A 22585-nucleotide genomic window follows, 5' to 3' on the forward strand; every position below is an offset into this window, starting at 1 on the left:
CTTCCAGGGGCTGTGTTAGGGCTATTTGACCAAGAAGGAGAGTGATGGAGTGCTGCATCAGGTGACCTGACCTCCACAATCACCAGACCTCAACCCAATTGAGATGGTTTGGGATGAGTTGGACCACAGAGTGAAGGAAAAGCAGCCAACAAGTGCTGAGCATATGTGGGAACTCCTTCAAGACTGTTGGAAAAGCATTCCTCATGAAGCTGGTTGAGAGAATGCTAAGAGTGTTGAAAGCTGTCATCAAGGCAAAGACTACTTTGAAGAATCTAAAATATATTTTGATTTGTTTAACACTTTTTTAGGTTACTACATGATTCCATGTGTTATTTCATAGTTTTGAAATGCAGAATGAGTAGGCGTGTCCAAACTTCTGACTGGTACTGTATATTTTGAAGTATATTCTTCAATTTCCTGTCAGGTCTTGTTTTTTACACAACTATACATACACTGAGTATACCAAACATAAGGAACACCTTCCTGATATTGAGTTGCACCTTCCCATTTGGACCTCAGAACAGCCTCAATTCGTTGGGGCATGAACTCTACAAGGTGTCGAAAGCGTTCCACGGGGATGCTGACCCCAATGCTTCCCACAGTTGTGTCAAGTTGGCAGGATGTCCCATTCTTGATACACACGGGAAACTGTTGAGCGTGAAAATCCCAGCATCGTTGCAGTTTTTAACACACTCAAACCGGTGTGCCTGGCACCTACTAACATACCCCATTCAAAGACACTTAAATATTGTTTCTTGCCCATTCACCCTCTGAACAGCACACATACACAATCCATGTATCAATTGTCTCAAGACTTAAAAATCCTTCTTTAACCCGTCTCCTCCACTTCATCTACATTGATTGAAGTGGATTTAACAAGTGACATCAATAAGGGATCATAGCTTTCACCTGGACTCACCTGGTCAGTCTATGTCATGGCGTTCTTAATGTTTTGTATACTCAGTGTATACAGTTGTGTACTGTATTTGATCATTGTTATGGATTGAAGACAAATCAACTCCTAGGTTTCAAGTCAATAAACTTCACTGCTTCACTATTCATTGCTTCACGAGTAACTGACAAAACCAAGCTTCAGTACAATTAAATGAAGGAGAAGATCCAGAAAATGTATTTTTTTTTACACGCTGCCGGGAAATGATAAAGACTCGTACTTGACGAAGCTGTCCAGTAGCTCCATGTGCTTGCGGTCACTGATGAACTCTCCGATCTGCTTCTTGTCGAGGCGGGGGTTCTCCCGGAGCCACTGGGCCACCTCGTTGTTGTCCATGGGGCTGCTGAGGAGACCCTTCTCCTGCAGGAACTGGATGCCTTTCTTAGGCTTCTGGTTGAACTGCTCTGTGCCGCTGTTCAGCAGCTGTAATCATACAAATAAATACTATCACTTCAGTTTAAAGAGACAAACGCCATTGGCATCAATGCATGATTCATGTAAAAGTCAGCGTTTACAGTATGTGTTCGACTGCCATGAAAGTAAGTTATTTAAAACAGATATACAACAAAATGATAAGACCTACCTTCTTTTTATTTCTGATGTCCAACAGCTCTTGAGAATCAGGTAAACAAGACGAGAAGCGTTGAGGCTTTGTCGGTTCTTTCTTCTCAGCTAACAAAAATAAAATAAAGACAATTTTCACTTTTAATTCAATTTCATTCATGGCTATAGAGCGGAATGCTAACCCAGTTCTCGAGGAGACCTGACCACTGGTTAGTAAAACCAAACCTACCAGATGGTTCTGTCTCCTCCTGGTCTTGTCTGCCCAGTCTCATCTTCTCTGCCATTAGGTGCCCGCTGGTAGGTGGAAGGGGCACGCTGTCAGCCTCTGGAACGTTCACCTGCCTGCCTGCTTCTACAACCACATGACAAACATATTCATGACTACCCCTCTATACACATCTGATACAACTGCAGTCAATGTTGAACAAAGCTCATTATAGTATGAGACTATCATAGCAGAAAGTACATCAAATGTTTGATAGAAATCTGCATACCTGTGGTTGTGTCTACATGGTCATTGGTTGAGCCCTCCCCTTCCACCAACACAGTTTCTGCTGATTGGTCCTGCTGAGCTGTGCTGTTGAGCACCTTAGCCTGGCAGTGGGCCTCGGTGCTGTCAATAACAGTCAGTAGGGCCTCTAGTGAGAGAAGGTGAGTTGTGTAGAGCTGTCCGGACACAGGAAAGGCATTCTGCAAGACAACATGATACAAACACACCATAGGTCAACAAAAGAGAACAATGTTCCCCTGAAAATGTAAAGCGTGGAGCGTGACGACATGCATCAAATTGAAATTAATAAAAATATTAAGCCCAGACTGAACGGGACAGTAGACACTCTTCTAATGCAGATTTCAGAAAGTCAAAGAGCTGGCGTCCCACCTTGGAGAGCAGCTTGGTGAGGTCTTCAAACAGGTTTGAGCAGTAGAAGTCACAGTCGTGGTTGATGTAGAGCTCAGTGACGAAGCTGGGGATCCTCCAGAGCTGCACCAGGGCCTCCAGGGCCATCTCCTTCATCTCATAAGGCATCTTCATGTTCTCTGACGTGATGATGTCCATCAGCTTCTTCAGATACATCTGCACACACCCCAGGTCATTCGGTTTAGTTTGGTTGTTTTACAACGACTCGTGCGGTTGTGTCAAACAATTGTGTGACAATATCGCAAACAAAAGAAAACACTCCAAATACCTCAAGCTGAAACTTCAAATGTCCTCGCATGCTCTCAAAGAGCAAGAAGCAGGCTCGTATGGAGGCGGTACACAGGTTCATACGGTCCACATTTAGCAACTGAAAAGGGAAACATGTTATGTCATATTGTGTAGAAGACACAATAGAAGGGTCAAGTACCCCTCCTGAATAAGCCTGTGGTGTACAGTACCTGGAAGAGGTGTCTGCAGAGCTCGTCTTTGACCAGACCCAGCAGTGACTGGTAGGGGGCAATGTGGGCAGCTTCCAGAGCCACGGTCAGCAGCTGCAGGCCCATGTGCATCATGGCATCCGTGTTGTGGCGGTCATGGGGGTTGGTCAGCGAGATGAGGAAGCGGAAGAGCTCCCGCAGACAGGGCAGACCGTAGGGGATGAGAGCCGCACCTGGGAGGTTAAGAAGAAACACAAAACAGGAAATTATTGACAAAGCAGGATGTGAGTCAGCTAACGTCGATAAACAGGTTGAGTCAATAAGATTTTTTCACAATATGTATATTTTACAATATTTAGGCAACGCCTTGATCCTGCTTTGTAGTATAACCCTCTGGTGGCGTGAAACACGAGTAGAGTTGCAAAATGTTGGTAATTTTCCCCAAATTCCATGGTTTTCCAGAATCCTAGATTTCCTGCTTATTCCCTCGTAATTTGAGGAATCTTCCAACCAGGATATCTGGAAAACCGGGGAATATTGGGACAGTTACCTGAATTATGCAACCCTAGACATGAGATATAAATTAAGACATGGGTAAGAATGAAGGACACTCAGAGACAAGTTGTGAGAGCATTCGGAAAGTATTCAGACACCTTGACTTTTTCCACATTTTGTTACGTTACAGCCGTATTCTAAAATGGATTAAATAAATAAACATCTACACACAATACCCAATAATGACAAAGCGAAAACAGGTTTAGACATTTTTGCAAATTACAGACCCGTTGCTATGAGACTCGAAATTGAGCTCAGGTGCATCCTGTTTCCATTGATCATCCTTGAGATGTTGTTTCAACAACTTGGAATCCAACAGTGGTAAATTCAATTGATTGGACATGATTTTGAAAAGGCACACACCTGTCTATATAAGGTCCCACAGTTGACAGTGCATGTCAGAACAAAAACCAAGCCATGAGATCGAAGGAATTGTCCGTAGAGCTCAGAGACAGGATTGTGTCGAGGCACTGATCTGGGAAGGGTACCAAAACATGTCCCCAAGAACACAGTGGCCTCTATCATTCTAAAATGGAAGAGGTTTAGAACCACCAAGACTTCCTTAAGCTGGCCGCCTGGCCAAACTGAGCAATCGGGGGAGAAAGGGATTGGTCAGGGAGGTGACCAAGAACCCGATGGCAGAGCTCCAGAGTTCCTCTGTGGAGATTGGAGAACCTTCTAGAAGGACAATCATCTCTGCAGCATTCTACCAATCAGGCCTATATGGTAGAGTGGCCAGACGGAAGCCACTCCTCGCTTGGAGTTTGTAAAAAAAAAAGAAGCACCGAAAGAACTATCAGACCATGAGAAACAAGATTCTCTGGTCTGATGAAACCAAGATTTAACTCTTTGTCCTGAATGCCAAGCGTCACGTCTGGAAGAAACCTGGCATCATCCCTACGGTGAAGTATGGTGGTGGCAGCAACATGCTGTGGGGATGTTTTTCAGCGGCAGGGACTGGGAGACAAGTCAGGATCAAGGGAAAGATGGACAGATCCAAGTACAGAGAGATCCTTGATGAAAAGCTGCTCCAGAGCTCTCAGGACTTCTGACTGGGGTGAATTTTTACCTTCTAACAGGACAGTGACCAAAGCACACAGCCAAGACAAGACATGAGGAGCTTCGGGACAAGTTTCTGAATGTCCCTGAGTGGCCCAGCCAGAGCCCAGACTTGAACCCGATCGAACATCTCTGGAGAGACCTGAAAATAGCTGTGCAGCAACGCGCCCCATCCAACCTGACAGAGCTTGAGTGGATCTGCAGAGAAGAATGGGAGAAACTCCCCAAATACAGGTGTGCTGAGCTTGTAGCGTCGTACCCAAGAAGACTCAAGGATTTAATCGCTGGCAAAAGTGCTTCAACAAAGTACTGAGTAAAGGGTTTGAATACTTATGTATATGGGATATATTTTTTCATCAATTTGCAAAAATGTAAAAAAAAAATGTTTTTGCTTTGTCATTATGGTGTATTATATGAGATTGATTAGGGGGGAAAAAAACAATTTAATCCATTTTAGAATAAGGCTGTAACGTAACAAAATGTGGAAAAAGTCAAGGGGTCTGAATACTTTCCGAATGCACTGTAGGTTGAGACATGGGGTGAGACATGTTGAGACATATGAACAGACATGAGACAAGGTGAGACAGAGGGCGATGGGAGAGGGAGATGTAAAATGGAACAGGTTGAGGCACGGTGAAACCCAAACTGAACGCTGGTTGGTAGTGGAGGTAAGAGGGCTCACCATCCTCACCATCTCTCAGAGTTTGCTGTGGTGTGAAGCGGACTCCTCGGGGGTTGACGTAATCCATGTCGTGTATTGAGGCCGAGTCTGACTGCTCCGTCACAGAGTCTCTGTCCTCCAAGACTTCAGGGATGGACTCCACCGAAGCTGACTGGGCACGATCCACCTGCCTCCCCTCAGACTGGCAGGGGAAACAGAAACAGAGTATGAACATTGATGAGCTCCAACAGACTTAATTCAAATATGCACAAAATGACACAACATAGCTGCTTCCAATGCCCCCCCCACCCTCACCCCACCTGAGCATCCAGGCGTCCAGGCTCTGTGGAAGGGCTTGTTGCTGTGCCTGGGGTGGTGGCGACAGAGCTGCTCTGGTCCAGGTCTGTCAGGTCCTCTCTGGAGGTGGCCTTGGAGCAGGTGTCCAGACCGCTGTCTGTGGGGCTAGACATGGAAGAGGCCATGCTGTCTGGGACAGACAAACTAACCTGCTCGATGAAAAGGTCACCACCTGGTAGACACAAACACACACTGACCATGGTTAGATACATCAGATGTTTTGTGGTTGGAGACCGCCTCTATAGACGTATTCACAATATACATTTTTCCACTTTAGAGTGCCTGACAGTATAAATGTTGATATATCTATGATGTTTAAATTTGATTGACATAAAATGAAGCCCCCTTGGACCAAATATGATTTGATTTACAGAAGAGGCATTTGCTCATTACTAAAGGAAGCGTTTGTTGTTGATGTTGTGGCGTGGCATGCATTGATATCATCGGTCAATGGTCTGTTTTCCGGTTATTGCAACGTGGTAGCAGTAATAGATGAAAAGTTTATTTAAAAGATCATAGAAGTGCTGGAGTGGGGTGTAGCAGTCCCGACCTCTGACCACTTATGCCCCGAAGGCAACGGGGGTTCAAGCCTCTGCTCGGCAGACGATCCTTCCTTAATGTACCACCTCCCATGTCTATCCCCAGGACCTGGTTTCTAACTCAGTCTAAAATAAAATCTCACCAGTGAGGTTGTTGTGGCTAAGGGTGGCGGGAGGGGCCTGCTCCAATCCGCCCGAGGCGCTTCGTACCATGTGATGGGGGGGCCGGGGCGAGCGTTTCTGCTTCTTCCACTTTGATGACTCGCTCATCCCACCAGCGCGCATCTTCAGCTGGAACCAGTAGAACACACTCAGTAAACAGTCACACACAACCGCTGACTATGCGCTTGGCTAGGGGGTGTTGTAATATCACATTGTACAGATGAGGGTATTGCATCAGGTTGGACTTTTAAAAGCAATAGGATCCTTCTGGACCATTTACACACTTGGACAGTGACGGTCTTAAAACAGAAAGTAACAGACCGACATCTGAAAACACAAGACAGTGACCGTACACAAAAACGCAGCCACATGCTTCATTCTGTTTAGCAAATGCTGAGACTGCATAGAAGTATCCCCAATGGCAAGATACAATATACCTATGAGGGTGAATTATAAGACTATACAACAAAAAGTGACAATCACAAGAAACAAATTCAAGCAACCATCAAAAAAAATGCACGCAGTAAGATCTGTTTCATTCTACAAACTAACCCCATGGCATGGTTTGTGTACTCTACACATCTAACAAAATCAATACATTTATCATTAGATGCATCTACAATATGGTATACAAATATTTTAAAAAAATTGGCCCCCATCGCATTGTGTATGAATCTTCCAAAGGGGGTGGCAAATGGGTTCTGAACAAGAAGGGAGGAGGGGCAGGGTGGATAGGAAGGAGGGATGGTCATTCTCCAACTGAGGCACCAGAGTCTCCTTACCTGCACTCGTTTGTTTTTCCACAAGATATTGTAAGCCTCAGGAGAGAAGGGGGCAGGTGCCCGTGATTAGTGATGGACGACATTTTAGCATTAGCACACAGTCAGTGATGCATTGGGGGTGGGGGGGTCCGAACAGAGCACCATGCAAACTCCCCAGGGATGGGTTTGTTTGGGGAATGGGTAGCGGGTTAGGAGGCTCCATACGAAGACGTTGAAGAATGAGCAGACAAAACAGTGAAGGGCAGGCAATCAGACAGAACGGCAGGTTTCATATTAGAACTGCTTCAAGCCCATTACTCTTTTTATTTGTATGATTTGTACATTTGGAGTCTAGGTTTGATGAGGTATGATTGTGAAACAAAAGTCACTTGGAGTTTTTTTGTGGTGTGAGGCTAAACCAGAAATGTCAGCGAAATGTCCGATCTAAGCTACACGATGCAAATATACAAAAATGGGTATGACTACAACTTATTTTGTCGTACAGCCTGAAACTATTAGCCAACATTTATTTTTCATTAAATTAAGTTTAATTAAGTTGTTAAGTGGGAAAAACTATTTGAATAATGAATGTAAAATTTGTGTTGTGGAAATATGAAATTCCTTGAAACCAAAGTTCTAAGAAAATGCTGAAATATCCCTCAAATGCATCTTCATGCATTCACTCCAGAAAGCCATGCTATCCTGGCCCATTTCAATGCACTAGCGAGAGCCAATGGAAAGTTGTGGCTTTATCAAGTACCCTCTCTAAGCCCCTCTGATTGGTGTTTATAGGCTGTTCTGCACAAATAAGATCCTGTGTGTCCAGGATACAGGATGGGATCTGTGGGAGGGAACACAGGCAAATGAGCAGTTTGAAAGGAGGAACTCAAAGAAAATCAACAAAAGGACCATTTTTTTTTTTTAAGGCAGCATCCGATGAGACAGAGGTGATACTGGGAAAGAACGCCATCTTGATGGGTGGAAGCAGAGGGAGGGAAGGGCATTTAGGGTATCCAGTTTCAATCCTCTACCACAAGACAAGATATTATTATTGTGTAAAGACACTTTTCTGTTTAGCTGTGAGGGAGTAGACACCCAGTAAAAAAGGTTACATTTCTTCCCTGTTGGATACTTCATGCACTCTAGTTTCAGAACCAATAGAGGGTTTGTTGCGGTGGCCATCCCTGCAGAGTACAATGATTATTCACAGCACCATGGGGATGACAGGAACAAGGGGAGACAAAGGGAGGGGGTATTGCAAGCAAATTAGTCATAGCCAGAGAGTAGTGGTACATTCAACATCTAGGCCTAATTTGAGTTTACCTTCTTCATGTTAGCACCCACAAAACTTTTGGCCTCTTCTTTAAATTGGGGTAGTCTGGAAGAAAAACGGAAAATAGATGTCAATTGTCTGACAAATACAGAATCAAACGATTCTTTCCTCCCTCTGTGTTGAGCCCCTGTGCCTTCTCAACCTCTACTGTCAATTCAAGGTAATTCATTCATCAGCCACCGTGAGGTGACAGGAAACCTGATATCCACACCAACAAAGCAGTTTGTCCATTTGCAGACAATATTTAAAGATGAGTCACTTTCAATTTAAACTGCACACTGAATATGCAGGGTGAGAGCACAGATGGTTTTAAGCCCTAGAAAACTTTGTGACGCCAAGGGAAGTAGCTACATGCATAACATCGTTTAGACTAACATGGAGACTAGTCTGAATGTTCTTAAATACCACACTGAAAGAAATCTATTGTGTAACCTCAATATCCATGCAGGGACAAAGAACCTGTACATTTGTTGGTAATCTTAGCTGAAATAATATGTAATCTCTCAAAGGCTTGCAGACAGAAGAAGAGAAACAGCTGGTGTACAAGTTGACAATTGCTTTACAAAGTTATTTTTTTAACTAACCAAACTTCCATGAAAATAATCATAAACAGACAGAGAGCGAGAGAGAGAACAATGCTTATGAGGCACTAGGCTGACAGAAGACAGAAGCAATCTGTCTCGGAGGGCATTTATTCCCGGACCCAGATGAGCTTCTCAGTGGCTTGGTGAGATGAGCTGGGCAGCGTAATGTTCTCTAATGCATCACACATTGTCTGAGAACATTGTGCTCTGTGGACTCTTGGGCTTTGCGGCGAATGAGATGTCACTGGCTGTCTCTCACACACACACACACACAGAGAGAGAGACGGGCCCCTGACGTTAACTCCCGCGTTAATAGTCTTGTCTTGCAAGCTCGATTATTGGATGATCTGTGGGTCCAACAGATTAACATCCCTAATACTTTCAGCAGGCGATCTAAGCCTCCTCGTGAGCACTCGATGAGATCCGCTGCTCATTACACCCAGCCTGGGGGGGGGGGGGGGGGGGGCTGGGCGCTCACATCTTTATTATGGACGAGCTGTGGACAAGAGGGGGGGCTGGCCAGCCAATAAAGACACCGACAAATGAGGACGGTACTTGGATGTTGGGAAAAGGGCAGTAATAGGCCTACTTTTTTTTAATACCACGGACACAGACTGCAACGGCTGTCATTTTCTATTTGAATATCCAACAACCAATACACAGTGCTGTAAGAAATATGATAACAAGCTGCTACAGTGCATAACTCCCAGCACTGACAAACGGACCAAGAACGTGCTGACGGTGACGTGGTGTTATCAACTGGCTCTATTGTGAAAGACAACACCATGTTTTTTTAACAAATCCTGCATCAAATAGCCTCGTCTGACATCCACGCGCCTCCAAGACAGAATTACACCGTGACTATATTTTGTTTGTTCTCGCGGTGGTGGTGGTGGGGGGGCTCTAATACATTTAGAGAATGAGACGACTCTATTCCCGATTATTTTCGGATCATTTCTGGCAGGATTAATGGCCATGCTAATGCTGCATGTGTGTGTTTATGGGGGAGCCGCTCCTCTTCATCTATATGCAGATCATACATCTGGCGCTCTTCTGCAGGCTCATCCCCTCATCTGTGAGACGATGCGAGTGGAAGTCTAATGTATGGGCCTCTGGGAGAGGAGGTGGGGAAGCGACGTGGAGCCACCCTATGCTAAATACCGGTAGAAAAAGCATGTTATTGCATTAGTGAACCAGTGACCTCTGAATGCAGAGGCATATTAAGATGCAAAGTGTTGCTGAGGACGTTAACGTATTTAACGATAATACCTATTGAGGCTTCCGAGGCATTATACACCACCACCAGTTGATGGTAAAACAACTTTAGCATTCAAATCTTGAACGATGACCATTGTTGCTTTAACGTCAGTGGTGTAGTGGAGGGTATACACAGGTATATGCCGTATTCTTCCGGTGGGCATTGTGTGTACTCACTTCTTAATCCCCACTGATGTGTATCAAAGTGGAGGTATACGGCTATCAATTATTTAGTACAATAGAGAAATCATGCACAAAGTAGCTAACACAAACCACTTGAAATAGATTCATGTGCTGCACACATAACGGTAGCCTAGTTTCAGCGGAATATCATCTGTGGGCAGCGAGAGAGCACGCAGCTCTCAACTGGTTGTTGCATTGAGCAGCTCACAGAAGAACGACATTGGTAGCCGGTAGGTAGGAAAGACATTTCAACTTATATCTACCAGTAAATGGTAACTAAGGCAACAATGGGTATGCAAACAAGGTACTGAAAAAAGTTTGGTGTGAAGCCTTGGTTGAATCTTTGCGATGTGCACGTCAGTCATCATGGGCTGTTTGAATGAACACGTCTAAAGGATTTCCCAAAAAACCTTCCCAATTAAATATTGACTGAAGTAAGCCTACCCTGTCAAAATGCTAGTGATGATTTGTATCAATCAGGAGGGCATTTGTTTTGCAAACTCTGCAATGGGATATTGTACAGTACCTAAAAAAAGTGTCTCCTGATGTGGTTTAGGAATTGTGGTAGAACCGTATTTTAAAAATAGTGACAACCTGATAAATCTATAGGAAAACATTTTTTTATTTTTTATCTCCTTCCTTTTAAAATTTTGTGGCAAAATTAGAGTATACTGACTTCACTAGGTACCACTACACCACAGTTTACCAATGTTGTTTACAAAAACATTGGTTCACAGGTCTTATGACGAGGGCAGGGACTTTCATATGGAGTTTAAGTTTACTAAATTATCTTCAAATTAAAGTGTCCCATACTTGTATAATTAAACAGATTTGCAATTTAAACAGAGCACAGTGAAGTAAGCCCTAACCCTACACCTTTCCCTCCCAGTGGTTTCTGGGTAGGTGCTCTAATCCAATAACCTAATAGAAATTGGTCTCAAAAGACAAACTGGAAGTTAATTTCCTGAAGGTTTCCAGTCACAGTGTACGGTGGGGGGGGATTGAACTTGTCACACACGCACACACACACACACACCCAACTCCGTTTACCTGGAGAACAGCAGCTGCACCATGTCTACCAGTGTGTGTTCGGCTGATTTCCTCAGGAGCTCTGTGGAGAGGGCAAAACAAACAGGGCAGGTGCCATTAGAGCCCAGAGGACAAGAGGAGAGAGGCCAGGCTAGGACCTCCTGTCTGTATGCGTTTGGCCAGGATTAGGAGGGTTTTCTAATAATGCACATCTCAGGGACTGGGGGAGGGGTAAGGGGTGTTAGTAAACTAAGGGCAGAAGGCCTGGAGGGGGTGAGAGTTGGAGTTGAGCGGTAGAACTCATATTGTTAGGCTGGTGTGATGGAGGACCCCGGAGGCCATGGAAGCTAAACGTTCCCATCTACGAGTTCCTGATATTTTTCCCCTGGAAAAGCGTCATAGAAAGGAACACTAAGCTGTATTTTAACACAGCATGTGGACTAGAAGTGTGTATCAATCCCTGGGAGAACTACAGAGAGAGAACTCACCACTGAGGCGCACCTCGAAGCAGATGCGGAAACACGACTGCATGATCTCGCACACAGACTCGTTGGTCAGGTGGGCTCCGACGGGCGTGAGCAGCAAGGTCCTCAGGACCTGTTACGGCAGACGCAGTGTGTGTGTGTGTACGTGTGAGTGTGTGCGTAACATTCAGAGTGGTCATCTCAGTTCTTTTACGAGGTATCATAAAGTAAATGTTCCAGCCTCAAAGGGAATCCAGCCAGGGTATTCATGCACGTAAGACACTTGTATCAAATTTAAAATGACAACCGATCCCCCATATAGTGAAGTGTCATACTATGACAGAGTACTACTGTAAACAGGGTGACAGTTGATATGCAGCCCTTAGGCTTGTTTGAAATAAACACATTTGATTAATCATTTTCTGGTGCACCGTTAGCTGAAAGATTTTAGCTAGAAGATTACCTGTAGGATTTTCATGAGCACCACTTCATCGCTGGCGGGGTCCGTCCCTACGAATCTGGCGTGTGTGACGGCGTCTGCCATGTTCTCAATGGCCTCCGCTGCCGCCTCATGGTTAGCATCTGCATAGGACAGACAACAACAAGTCCGCAGTCGTCATCGTCTTTTTCCACAGACATTTTATAAAACAGCTTCTTTCATACACTGCTCATTCAAGCTGCCAAGTTCCACTCAACACTTCAGCTGAATTAAAGTGACAAATTAATCTGAATCCAATCCAGGTTGTATCACAACCGGCCGTGATTGGGAGTCCCATAGGGCGGCACGCAATTGGCCCAGCATTGTCCGGGTTTGGCCGGTGTAGGCAGTCATTGTAAATAAGAATTTGTTCTTAACTGACTTGCCCAATTAAATAAAGGTTAAATAGAAATAAAATGAAGCTGTGAGAGGCATATTACACTGTTCAAATCTGGATAGCAGGTAGCCTAGTGGTTAGAGGCAGGTAGCCTAGTGGTTAGAGGCAGGTAGCCTAGTGGTTAGAGGCAGGTAGCCTAGTGGTTAGAGGCAGGTAGCCTAGTGGTTAGAGGCAGGTAGCCTAGTGGTTAGAGGCAGGTAGCCTAGTGGTTAGAGGCAGGTAGCCCAGTGGTTAGAGGCAGGTAGCCCAGTGGTTAGAGGCAGGTAGCCCAGTGGTTAGAGGCAGGTAGCCCAGTGGTTAGAGGCAGGTAGCCCAGTGGTTAGAGGCAGGTAGCCCAGTGGTTAGAGGCAGGTAGCCCAGTGGTTAGAGGCAGGTAGCCCAGTGGTTAGAGGCAGGTAGCCCAGTGGTTAGAGGCAGGTAGCCCAGTGGTTAGAGGCAGGTAGCCCAGTGGTTAGAGGCAGGTAGCCCAGTGGTTAGAGTGTTGGGCCAGTAACCGAAAGGTTGCTGGATCGATTCCCTGAGCTGACAAGGTAAAAAATCTGTCGATCTGCGTGTGAACAAGGCAGTTAACCCACTGTTCCCCGGTAGGCCATCATTGTAAATAAGAATTTGTTCTTAACTGACTTGCCTAGTTAAATGAAGGTTCAATAAAAAATCTAATAAAAAAAAAAGCATTGTCCTTCAAAACAAGATAGAACGGAGAAGGGGGAAAGTTGCAGTAGGTGGCCAGTTCAAAAGGCAGGTCGAGGACCGTATTATTGAGAGGAAAGCACATTGATATTACCCTCTTTAACAGATGTCAGCACTGTGCAACAAGCCAACCTGTGAAACGTTTGATATTCACAAAATCAGAGGCAGAAATTGTTTTCCAGACCAACTATACCACAAATCCTCCAATATAAATCAGAGAGGACACATTTTGGTCAATTGAAGCGATTGAATCATTAACATGGCTAAAAAGCCAAGTAAAATACCATTCTAAGGCAAGAGGGGAAACTAAACAAATCTAGGAGTGCATCATTACGTGAATGCATGTTTGATGCAGAGAGACAGCTGCTGTCAAACAGATAATGCAGCGAGAACGCAGGTTTTCTGACAAGTGATAGCACTGCATGACTGGACTGTTGATCCAATAAGTCTTACACATCTGATGGTCACACACACACACACCAATCTAGCTGGTCTATCCAGAAGGTCCTTCAAAACCTGGAGATCTAATCACCAGATGTGGCCTTTTGTGGGCAGTGCTGGCCAATTGGCTGTCTAGGCAACAGGAGCCAGTGTTTTGAAACCCAACCGGAGCCAGATAGCAGCCTGGAGCCAGGATGTTTTTCTTTCCCCATCGCTCTTAAAGGAGCATTTCATTAACTAGGCCTAATAAGTGCAGAGCATACTAGGGGAAGGAGTGGAATAATAAGTGAAAGCTTTTCCAGGTAGAGCCATGACGCCACACAACATTCCATCTATTGATAGAAACAGTTTAGGCCGGGGAGGGGTTTAGCCTGACCGTCGATAATCTCTGTCATTAGCAAAATGAAGAGGGAGAAGTTACTTTCCAGTTCAGATGCTTAACAAATGAGTGTGTAAAGTTCTGGAGCGTTTGTCGACACTTTGAGTAAACTTGAGTGAATGATACGAGTCACCGGGTTAGCAGATTGAAACTGAGTCATGCCAACGTCCCTCAAGATGCGAGGGCAACAACAACCATGGAAGTTGCACTGAAAACGTCTCATCCCACCACAGAAACTGGAGCCACGGGCTATCCAGCAGAATGTCAGAAGTGATATAAAATACTAATCCCTCTATGCATTGTCTCCAGAGGATGGCCTATGAAGGGATGGACCATTGTTAAAATAACACCAGAGACTGGACGTGTGTGTGTGTGTGTGTGTGTGTGTGTGTGTGTGTGGTGGTTAAAGGGGGGCTGGAAAGGCTGACTAGAAATGCTGCCGAGTGAGAGAGAGTGGCTTTCAGAATGCCACACACACACACACACACCAAAACTCCACATACTGTACAATGACCAATATATAGTTTCGCTGCATTCAAAATTTACTTTACTGGCCTTTAGGTGAGACAAATTCGAAGTCCTATAAAATGCCTTTTTTTGATGTAAAACACTCATTAGAAAACCAGTGTGATATTTTACCCCTCTTCTAAGCGGGTAGTGGTGGCAAATGCTTAGTTGAGCCGTCCTATGGGCCCTATAAGACTGTTGTGGCCATGGCTGCTCTCGGCAGGCTGAGTGGAACTGCCTCTGGGCTCTGAGGGATGTGGTTGAGGAGCGGAGTGGAGAGGAGAAGGGTGGGGATCGGGATGTCTGTCAGTGGAGGGGCTTAGGCCAGCACTCCCTCCATGCCAGCAGACCTCAGGCCATAGATTGAGCGGAATTAGCCCTCACTAAATGAAATGTCCCCCTCTTTTCTTCTCTGGACCCACCAGGGAGACAGGGGGGGGGGGGGGGGGGTCAGGCAGGGCCCTTTGCTAACAGAGGAAGGGAGACATGGGACAAAGGGACGACGTGAGGGGGAACATGTTCGGCGTGACACACAGGGTTAAGGGAACAAGGCTACATGCTGTGGTGTGGTTCTCCTGAGAGGAGCCATGGAGGGGATATTAAGTAATGTGTGCAAACTTGCACTGCGCCCTCTTCACCACAGGCACAGGAGACAGCAGAGCTCTGTAATCATTCAAAGACAAAGCAAAACCACGACGTCTATAACAAGAAAGCTGACAGACTAAGAGGGACGTATTTAGCATGCCACCAGTGGTCGTATTATCCCTGTTATTAACATGTTTTGGCAATTGGACTTTCAGTTGTGATACTTGAAGGCAACTCTTCTTTGTTTCCATATATACTGTATAGTGTGGAAAAACTCTGAAATCGATCCCTATTCAATGTAAGCCGATGTTGCAAAATTATATGAGATTCTATTTAGTGATAGTTTTAACATACATTAATTGGGAAAAAATATAACTGAAAAATTCCCATAAAATAAATGATCAAAAACTAGTGAGTGACAGACCAGGAAATCTGATCATTTTTGCCACTGCAGCCAGCAGATGGCAGTGTTTATCAGGATCAGCCCTCTGCCTGTCTTCGTGTCAGTAATTCACGACTAACAGAAGTCAATTTAAACCTCTTACCTCAACTACCTCACTTGAACAACGGAGTGACAAATGGACAATTGAGTAAAAATGACTTTATTTGAGATGTTTCCTTTGGCTGGGGTTTCGAAAGCAAGAGGCGTTTTCCCAAAGTATTGCTAGATGGAGTAGACCTACATGTGCAGTACTAGTATGTGCTACAGGTCATATCCTTAGCTAATATCGATAGCCAGCTCTCATAAATGTCTGGACTACAGAGGGATAACTAAGCTGACTTTTCACTGGCGACAATCAGAATAGACTGGTGGTGCAGTCTCATTAGTATAAAAGCCCTTTGACTCTGAAAGGTCATTCATTCAATCTCATATTCCTCTATGAACATGATACAGACCGTCTCTTGTTCACCTGGTTATTAAGGTAACAGGTTGCTCTCTGACTGTGCAGTCAATTCTAAATTACTAGCTACTGGCACTTCCTCTAAATGACTGTCGTAAGTACCAGAAAACAACCTGGGTAGTATTAGGAACTTTTTGGTCTGAAATGGTAATTAAGCCGTGTAATTTGGCACTACTTACTGGCTAATCAACGAGACCTCAGAACCAACGTGATTACCAGCCTTTGAATAAGGTATTCTAGTGAATAATGTTAATATCTAAATAGATGACATATCTAAATCAATTTCAGTAGGTTACAACATTTTCAGGAAGGCGTAGAATTTATTTTACAATTTAAATCACAATACAGCATCGATAAAAATCTGGCGCAACTCTTATTTCACATTTCAGTAAAACTTATCCAAGTATTTAAATACAGCTACACGACATTTACTGTACAGTAATATCCAGTTGAAAAACTAATGGATTAATGTCCAATACAATCAGTACCTCGTAACCATTATCAGTTTCTTAATATGTCCAACGACTGTGTGCTCCAACTAGCCCCTCGCCATGTGAGCAGACTAAGATGGAGGCTAGGGGAAAGCAATGCCTTTGACTTCAGTGTTAACAAGCTGGGAAAGACCTCACAGCATTTGAGGAACACGGGTTGAATTCAAACGGAGGGTAATATCTGAGCGTGTCATATCTTTCTCTTCATTCTGCGCTGGAGGGCCATTGTCTTGAGAGTTGCTGGGTCACGTTTCCATGGTTACCCGTCCCTTTGAACCCCGCTGATGAGGTGTGTGTGTGTGGAGGGGGGGGGGGGGTTACAGGATTAGGAAGCAGGCGTTGGGTTTTGAGTGACGGACAGCGGCTCTGGGAGTAGGGAAGTGATTTGTGAGGGGGTGAACTGTGATGTGTGTGCTTGTGACTGTGATGCATGTGAGTGCGGTGTGGTGTGTGTGGGTTGTGTGTTTGAGTGCGTTCATGCCTGCGTGTGTCTAGATTCAGTTTGACAGGTATTCTAAGGGCTTGTTGGATCAGTCAGAAAATGACATCGTAGCAATGGTCATGGAGCTGAAATCAAATTACACCTAGCCTACCTTTCACATATGTTTTATTAACTGAATATTGGACAACGTAACAGCTGAATGATAAAAATATAGCTCAATAAGAAGTTCAGGACAGGGATGCGTTAAATGGTGTTATTCAATGTGCCGATGGCACTTATTTAATTTAGAGAGGGGTTGCAGCTGTTTCAACGGTCAGAGATGTACTGTACCATCATTTATCCACCCCCTGCCATTTAGAATAACATCTGGTGATGCTTATTTCACACTTTTAACAACAACTGGCGGACGCCTGCCATATTTTCACGATGATGCTAGCAAGGACAGGCTGTGCTATTTGTGTGGTAAAAAACAAGTCCATTTAGGCATTGCTAGTGAGAACACATCATTCTTGGTTTGCCCAAATCCAGAGGGAGTCCATGATGACAGTTCTCACAGATTGACAACAGTGTTACCCAAATATTCAGAGACTGCTAAATTGTTGCCGCCACTCCCAAAAAAATTTTTTTTTAATATTTCTGCTGAGACACGCTTTTAAAAGGATAATGTTAGCAATTAAGCCAAATGAACTCATGGAGACAATTTTTATATGTGCAGATTAATGGACGTTGCTAACTAGCGTTAGTGCAATTGCTAACTAGCGTTAGCGCAATTGCTAACTAGCGTTAGCGCAATTGCTAACTAGCGTTAGCGCAATTGCTAACTAGCGTTAGCGCAATAACGAAGTCCTGCTGGCCCCTCCCCCGCTACATTGTCACGATTGTTGAAAAGATATCCTAGGGGAAACACTGAAAATATAACCAACTCACCCTCTTCATGGAAAGCTGTCTTAAAGAACAATGTAGTGGTCCCACACATAAATATATGTCATTTTTACATTACTTACAATATTTAGGCTAAATAACTGAGTTTTTCCTAGCCAACTTGCTTCAACACCTGCATTGCTTGCGGTTTGGGGTTTTAGGCTGGGTTTCTGTACAGCACTTTGAGATATCAGCTGATTGTATCATCAATGCTTACCAATAGGACAACAGTGGTCTGTCTGTCTGTCTGTCTGACAGCTGTGCTGCTCACCTATGAGGCCGTAGGACAGGAACTTGTTGACAGAGGTGAGGGCCAGGCCTGTAATTGGTCCGGTGGTGTCTTCAGATCGTACCACCTCCAGGAAGGGCCGCAGGAATACGTTAGGCTCCACATCTGACAGCTCTGTGGAGACAGAGAGGACAGGTCAGTCAACATATTCAACCCTGAACACTGATACTGCATATATATAGCAGTGTACTGTACCAAATAGATGTCCTTTTTTCAGTGTTCCAGATCACATGGTCTCCACCATGGAGAAATATTTCTTCCCAATATCTTAATGCTCTCAGTTATCTTCCCTTATCATGGCAGTGGGATCTTCAAATCCCAAGTGTGGTAAGTCTCGGTAGGGCCTTAGCCTCAGTTCTGCTGTTCAGCAGAAACATGCAGAACAGAGTAGTGAACAGCAGTGTGAGGACTTTTCTCTGCTCTCTGTAAAAAGGTCTGTGTCAACAGCTCTGGTGCCCCAGGGCAGATCAATGGGGAATTAGCTGCTCAGGAGGTTGTAACCTTCTCCCACTGCTGCAGCACAGTAAGAGATGAGAACAACATGGAGCGAAGTGTGTGTGTGAGTGAGTGAAAGACCGAGAGAGTGAGAGGCATTCAAGAGCCGCCTCTTATTCACCTTGGCAGCACATGGTATCTTATTACAACTCAATTTTCAAAAGCTTTTTTTTAAGGCAGCTGTGTAGGATGTGGGATTTAGCATTAATGAAAATGACTGGAGAGTGACTGGGCTCGGTGTGGGGGTGAGGGTTGCTGGTGGCTCGGAGGGGTCACAGCGACTGGAAGAAATCCCGTAACGACCGACAGTGTTTGCATGTTTACATATTCCATAACAATCACAAAACATATTGACAAAAGACATGGAGTGAAAGACATTGAACAAGCGTAAAGCACCCACAAGAGGCAGATTGTGGTGTATAAATTAAAGACTAAAGCCGGGTTACACCACAGACAACAAAACACAGCTGGAGAGGAAGATGCCCCAAATCTTCCTCTTAATCAAGTCACAGAGAAACGAAGATCGCTTTGCATCTTTCGCGATGGGAAACCACCTCGGGCCAATCCGAGGAGGTAACCGCTCCATCTGAGGGTAACCAAGAGAACGAGATGGGGGTCGAGAGGGGCTGCAAAATACAAACCAGGTAAAACAACAAACAGACAAATTAGTGGAATCACGAACAGCGTTTGGCGTGTTGTCGAAACACTGCTTGCCGTAGTAATACCACATGGATTAGGCTTCCTCCAGAGCAGCTACTCTAAACTCTAAAAAACAACTTGTGACTTCAAAAGGCTGAGACGAACCTTGACCAATTTCCAAGATTGCACGTGACCACCGCGCATTAGCTTGCGATATCCAATATCCCCGCGGCTTGTTCGGAAATCAAATATTTAATCATTTGGACATTTCCACAACCTTTCATCGGACGCCAGGTCGCTCTTAGACTTGCTTCTGAAAGTAATCTTATCCCGCTTGCATTTTCTTTTTCTTCATTTTTGGGGGGATCTGATGTTTTCTTTGTATTCCCCATGAAAACCCTCAATGCTCCTTTGATGGGGAAGGTCCATTTGGTGTAAATTTAGCCACAATGCTGAAGTACCTGCCTGAACAATGGTCTCAAAACAACCACAGGATCACCTGAGCGCTTCTGAAAAGTAATCCCCACCCCCATCAGATATCAAGGCAGAAATAACAAAAACAAACTTAGAGGTTGTGTAAACTCCAAAAAGAGAAGGCGACCTCCGTTGCGTTCCTATCTATCAATCCATCAGCTCTTAGAAACTTTTAAAGGAGGGGGCTTAGTATCCATTACTTTACAGTTGGGAGAGTAAAAGGGAACGGGGGTGGAGGGTGCTCAAATTAATCCGTCAATAGAGGCTGATAAAGACTTCATCAGAAGCGATCACCCTGTAAGTGCCACGGCTACGTCTCAAAGACCCTCAAATTGGAGAACTCAATTGTGTTGTATTGATCTGGCTGGCCATCGGTGAGTAGGGGCTGGCCCATCAGACAGCTCTCCTGGCAGGCCAGCCCAATCATCTTAAATAAAGGCTAAATATGGCTCTGTACTTCAGCTCAATCTCCAGGGCTTGTGAAGTGAAATAAATAAAGACAGCCCCTGCACCACCACAGTGAGACAATCACACCATAACCAGGTTGACCTCTGGCTGACATTGGCCAATATAAAAAAGGGGATTAACGTCCCTTATCCATCCATGTATGTATAGCCTATTGCCTCCCAACTCTGTGCGTGTGCGTTAAATATCAGCCACATTAAATACGGTATGGCATAATAGATTTTACCATTGTTTAAATCCAATTTGTCTAATACTAAAAAGCTCAGCTAGGACATTTGGCCATGTTGGAACCATTGTCCAGTGTTGCATGGTTGCTGTGAGTCCATAGGGGAGAGTGAGGCTAAATGTAACATGGGTCAATTGTAGGGTAACTTACGGTAAAACACCTCCCTACTTGGCAACCAGGGAAGGTTTTTGGGGGGAAAATTGTGACATGAAATGGTTTCTGTGAGAAGTACAGGCAGTATTACCCCGGGTGGCAGAACACCCGAAGTTACCCTCACTCCGTTTATGCAAGTTTATTGGGACATAATTGTCATCAATAGGATGCTAACTAGTTCAAAGATCACATTTGGGATCTAGCTAATGATTAGCCCAATAGGGTAAATGTAGATGGGCAATCCCATGCATCAGCCTATTTATTTATAAACACTATGCGGCATCAGTTGGGCTACAGGTGATAATACTTATTGCTAATAGCATACCTGATAATATCAACTATGCATAGGCTACATGCATGGTCCAATATGTAAAAAGTTATTTAAAATTATTTTACCAATATGTTATTTGGCTAATTTCTGGAGGTGGAAATAATTTTAGATGGTGTCAGCTTAATTATATTTTCATTCATATTGGAGTAGAATGTCCTTTTAAAAAGTCACCAGAAATTAGTTACTCAGCCCTTCTACATAAAAACCACACTGACTGGTGTGTGCTGCCATGTGTGGCCTACCTCTGCAAACGACCACAGCAGAGAGAGAGAGAGCCTGAACCTTTGCCCCCAGGAGAGCACCTCAGTCCACACCATCTAACGTATGCACATCTATTGGCAGTGGAGCAGAAAGGGCTTAAAACACAGGGAATACTAGGAGCTGTGCTCCAACTGAAAACTGGCACTGTAATGTAGACTCCAGAAGACATTCACAAGACCACTAAGAGAACGCCCTGATAAACATTCATGTCAGTTTGTTTCCTTTAATGCATCAGTCTACCTATTTGTTGCTGATTTCGTACGGTGAATCTGAATATGGTGGTGAAGTCGAGTAGAAAAACTGCTATGCCTTATCAGAAGAGTGCAGCGCAAGATCAAGGCAGAACTTTATATATGAGAGGGCTGCTTCAGAAGTGAAGAGCAAAAAAATGAACACAGGCAAATACAATAACTATTTATTTTCATACCCAATACATCAAAGCCAAAGAAGATGACATTCTTAGTGCATTGGCAGTAAACCTTAGTTTCTTCAAAGTAGCCATCCTTTGCACAATCTTGGCATTTTCTCAACCAGATTCATGAGGTAGTCACCTGGAATGCATTTCAGTTAACAGGTGTGCCTTGTTAAAAAGTTCATTTGTGGAATTTCTTTCCTTCTTAATGCGTTTGAGCCAATCAGTTGTGCTGTGACAAGGTAGGGGTGGTATACAGAAGTTAGCCCTATTTGATAAAAAACCAAGTCCATATTATGGCAAGAACAGCTCAAATAAGCAAAGAGAAATTACAGTCCATCATCACTTTAAGATATGAAGGTCAGTCAATTCTGAAAATGTCAAGAACTTTGAAAGTTTCTTCAAGTGCAGTCACAAAAACCATCAAGCGCTATGATGAAACTGGCTCTCGCGAGGACCGCCACAGGAAAGGAAGACCCAGAGTTGGCTCTGCTGCAGAGGATCAGTTCATTAGAGGAAACTGCACCTCAGATTGCAGTTCAAATAAATGCTTCACAGAGTTCAAGTAACAGACATATCAACAGCGTGAATCAGGCCTTCATGGTCGATTTGCTACAAAGACACCATTATTATAGGACACCAATAAGAAGAAGAGACTTGCTTGGGCCAAGAAACTGGTGGAAATCTGTTCTTTGGTCTGATGACTCCAAATTTGAGATTTTTGGTATCCAACCGCCGTGTCTTTGTGAGACGCACAGTAGATGAACAGATGCTCTCCGTATGTGTGGTTC

At 44.3% G+C, this 22585-nt stretch overlaps 1 protein-coding gene across 9 annotated transcripts in view; it reads right to left on the reverse strand.

Annotated features, from left to right (window-relative positions):
* LOC109889889 (Golgi-specific brefeldin A-resistance guanine nucleotide exchange factor 1) overlaps positions 1–22585 on the reverse strand; it is a 79410-nt gene that overhangs the window by 19946 nt on the left and 36879 nt on the right. For 4 of the 9 annotated variants that reach the window (XM_031823452.1, XM_020481675.2, XM_020481673.2 and 1 more), the window contains exons 4-19: positions 18321–18452; positions 12280–12398; positions 11841–11949; positions 11374–11434; positions 8290–8344; positions 7727–7807; positions 6187–6334; positions 5468–5676; positions 5169–5349; positions 2894–3105; positions 2704–2802; positions 2397–2591; positions 2011–2206; positions 1746–1868; positions 1536–1624; positions 1173–1375 (exon numbers count right to left, since the gene is read on the reverse strand). In XM_031823452.1, the coding sequence (XP_031679312.1) occupies positions 1173–1375; positions 1536–1624; positions 1746–1868; positions 2011–2206; positions 2397–2591; positions 2704–2802; positions 2894–3105; positions 5169–5349; positions 5468–5676; positions 6187–6334; positions 7727–7807; positions 8290–8344; positions 11374–11434; positions 11841–11949; positions 12280–12398; positions 18321–18452 (2212 nt within the window). The other 5 variants (XM_031823453.1, XM_020481676.2, XM_020481674.2 and 2 more) reach the window with 4 other exon arrangements.

The sequence above is a fragment of the Oncorhynchus kisutch genome, linkage group LG4 (genome assembly GCF_002021735.2).
Source record: "Oncorhynchus kisutch isolate 150728-3 linkage group LG4, Okis_V2, whole genome shotgun sequence".
Classification (NCBI taxonomy): Eukaryota; Metazoa; Chordata; class Actinopteri; order Salmoniformes; family Salmonidae; genus Oncorhynchus; species Oncorhynchus kisutch.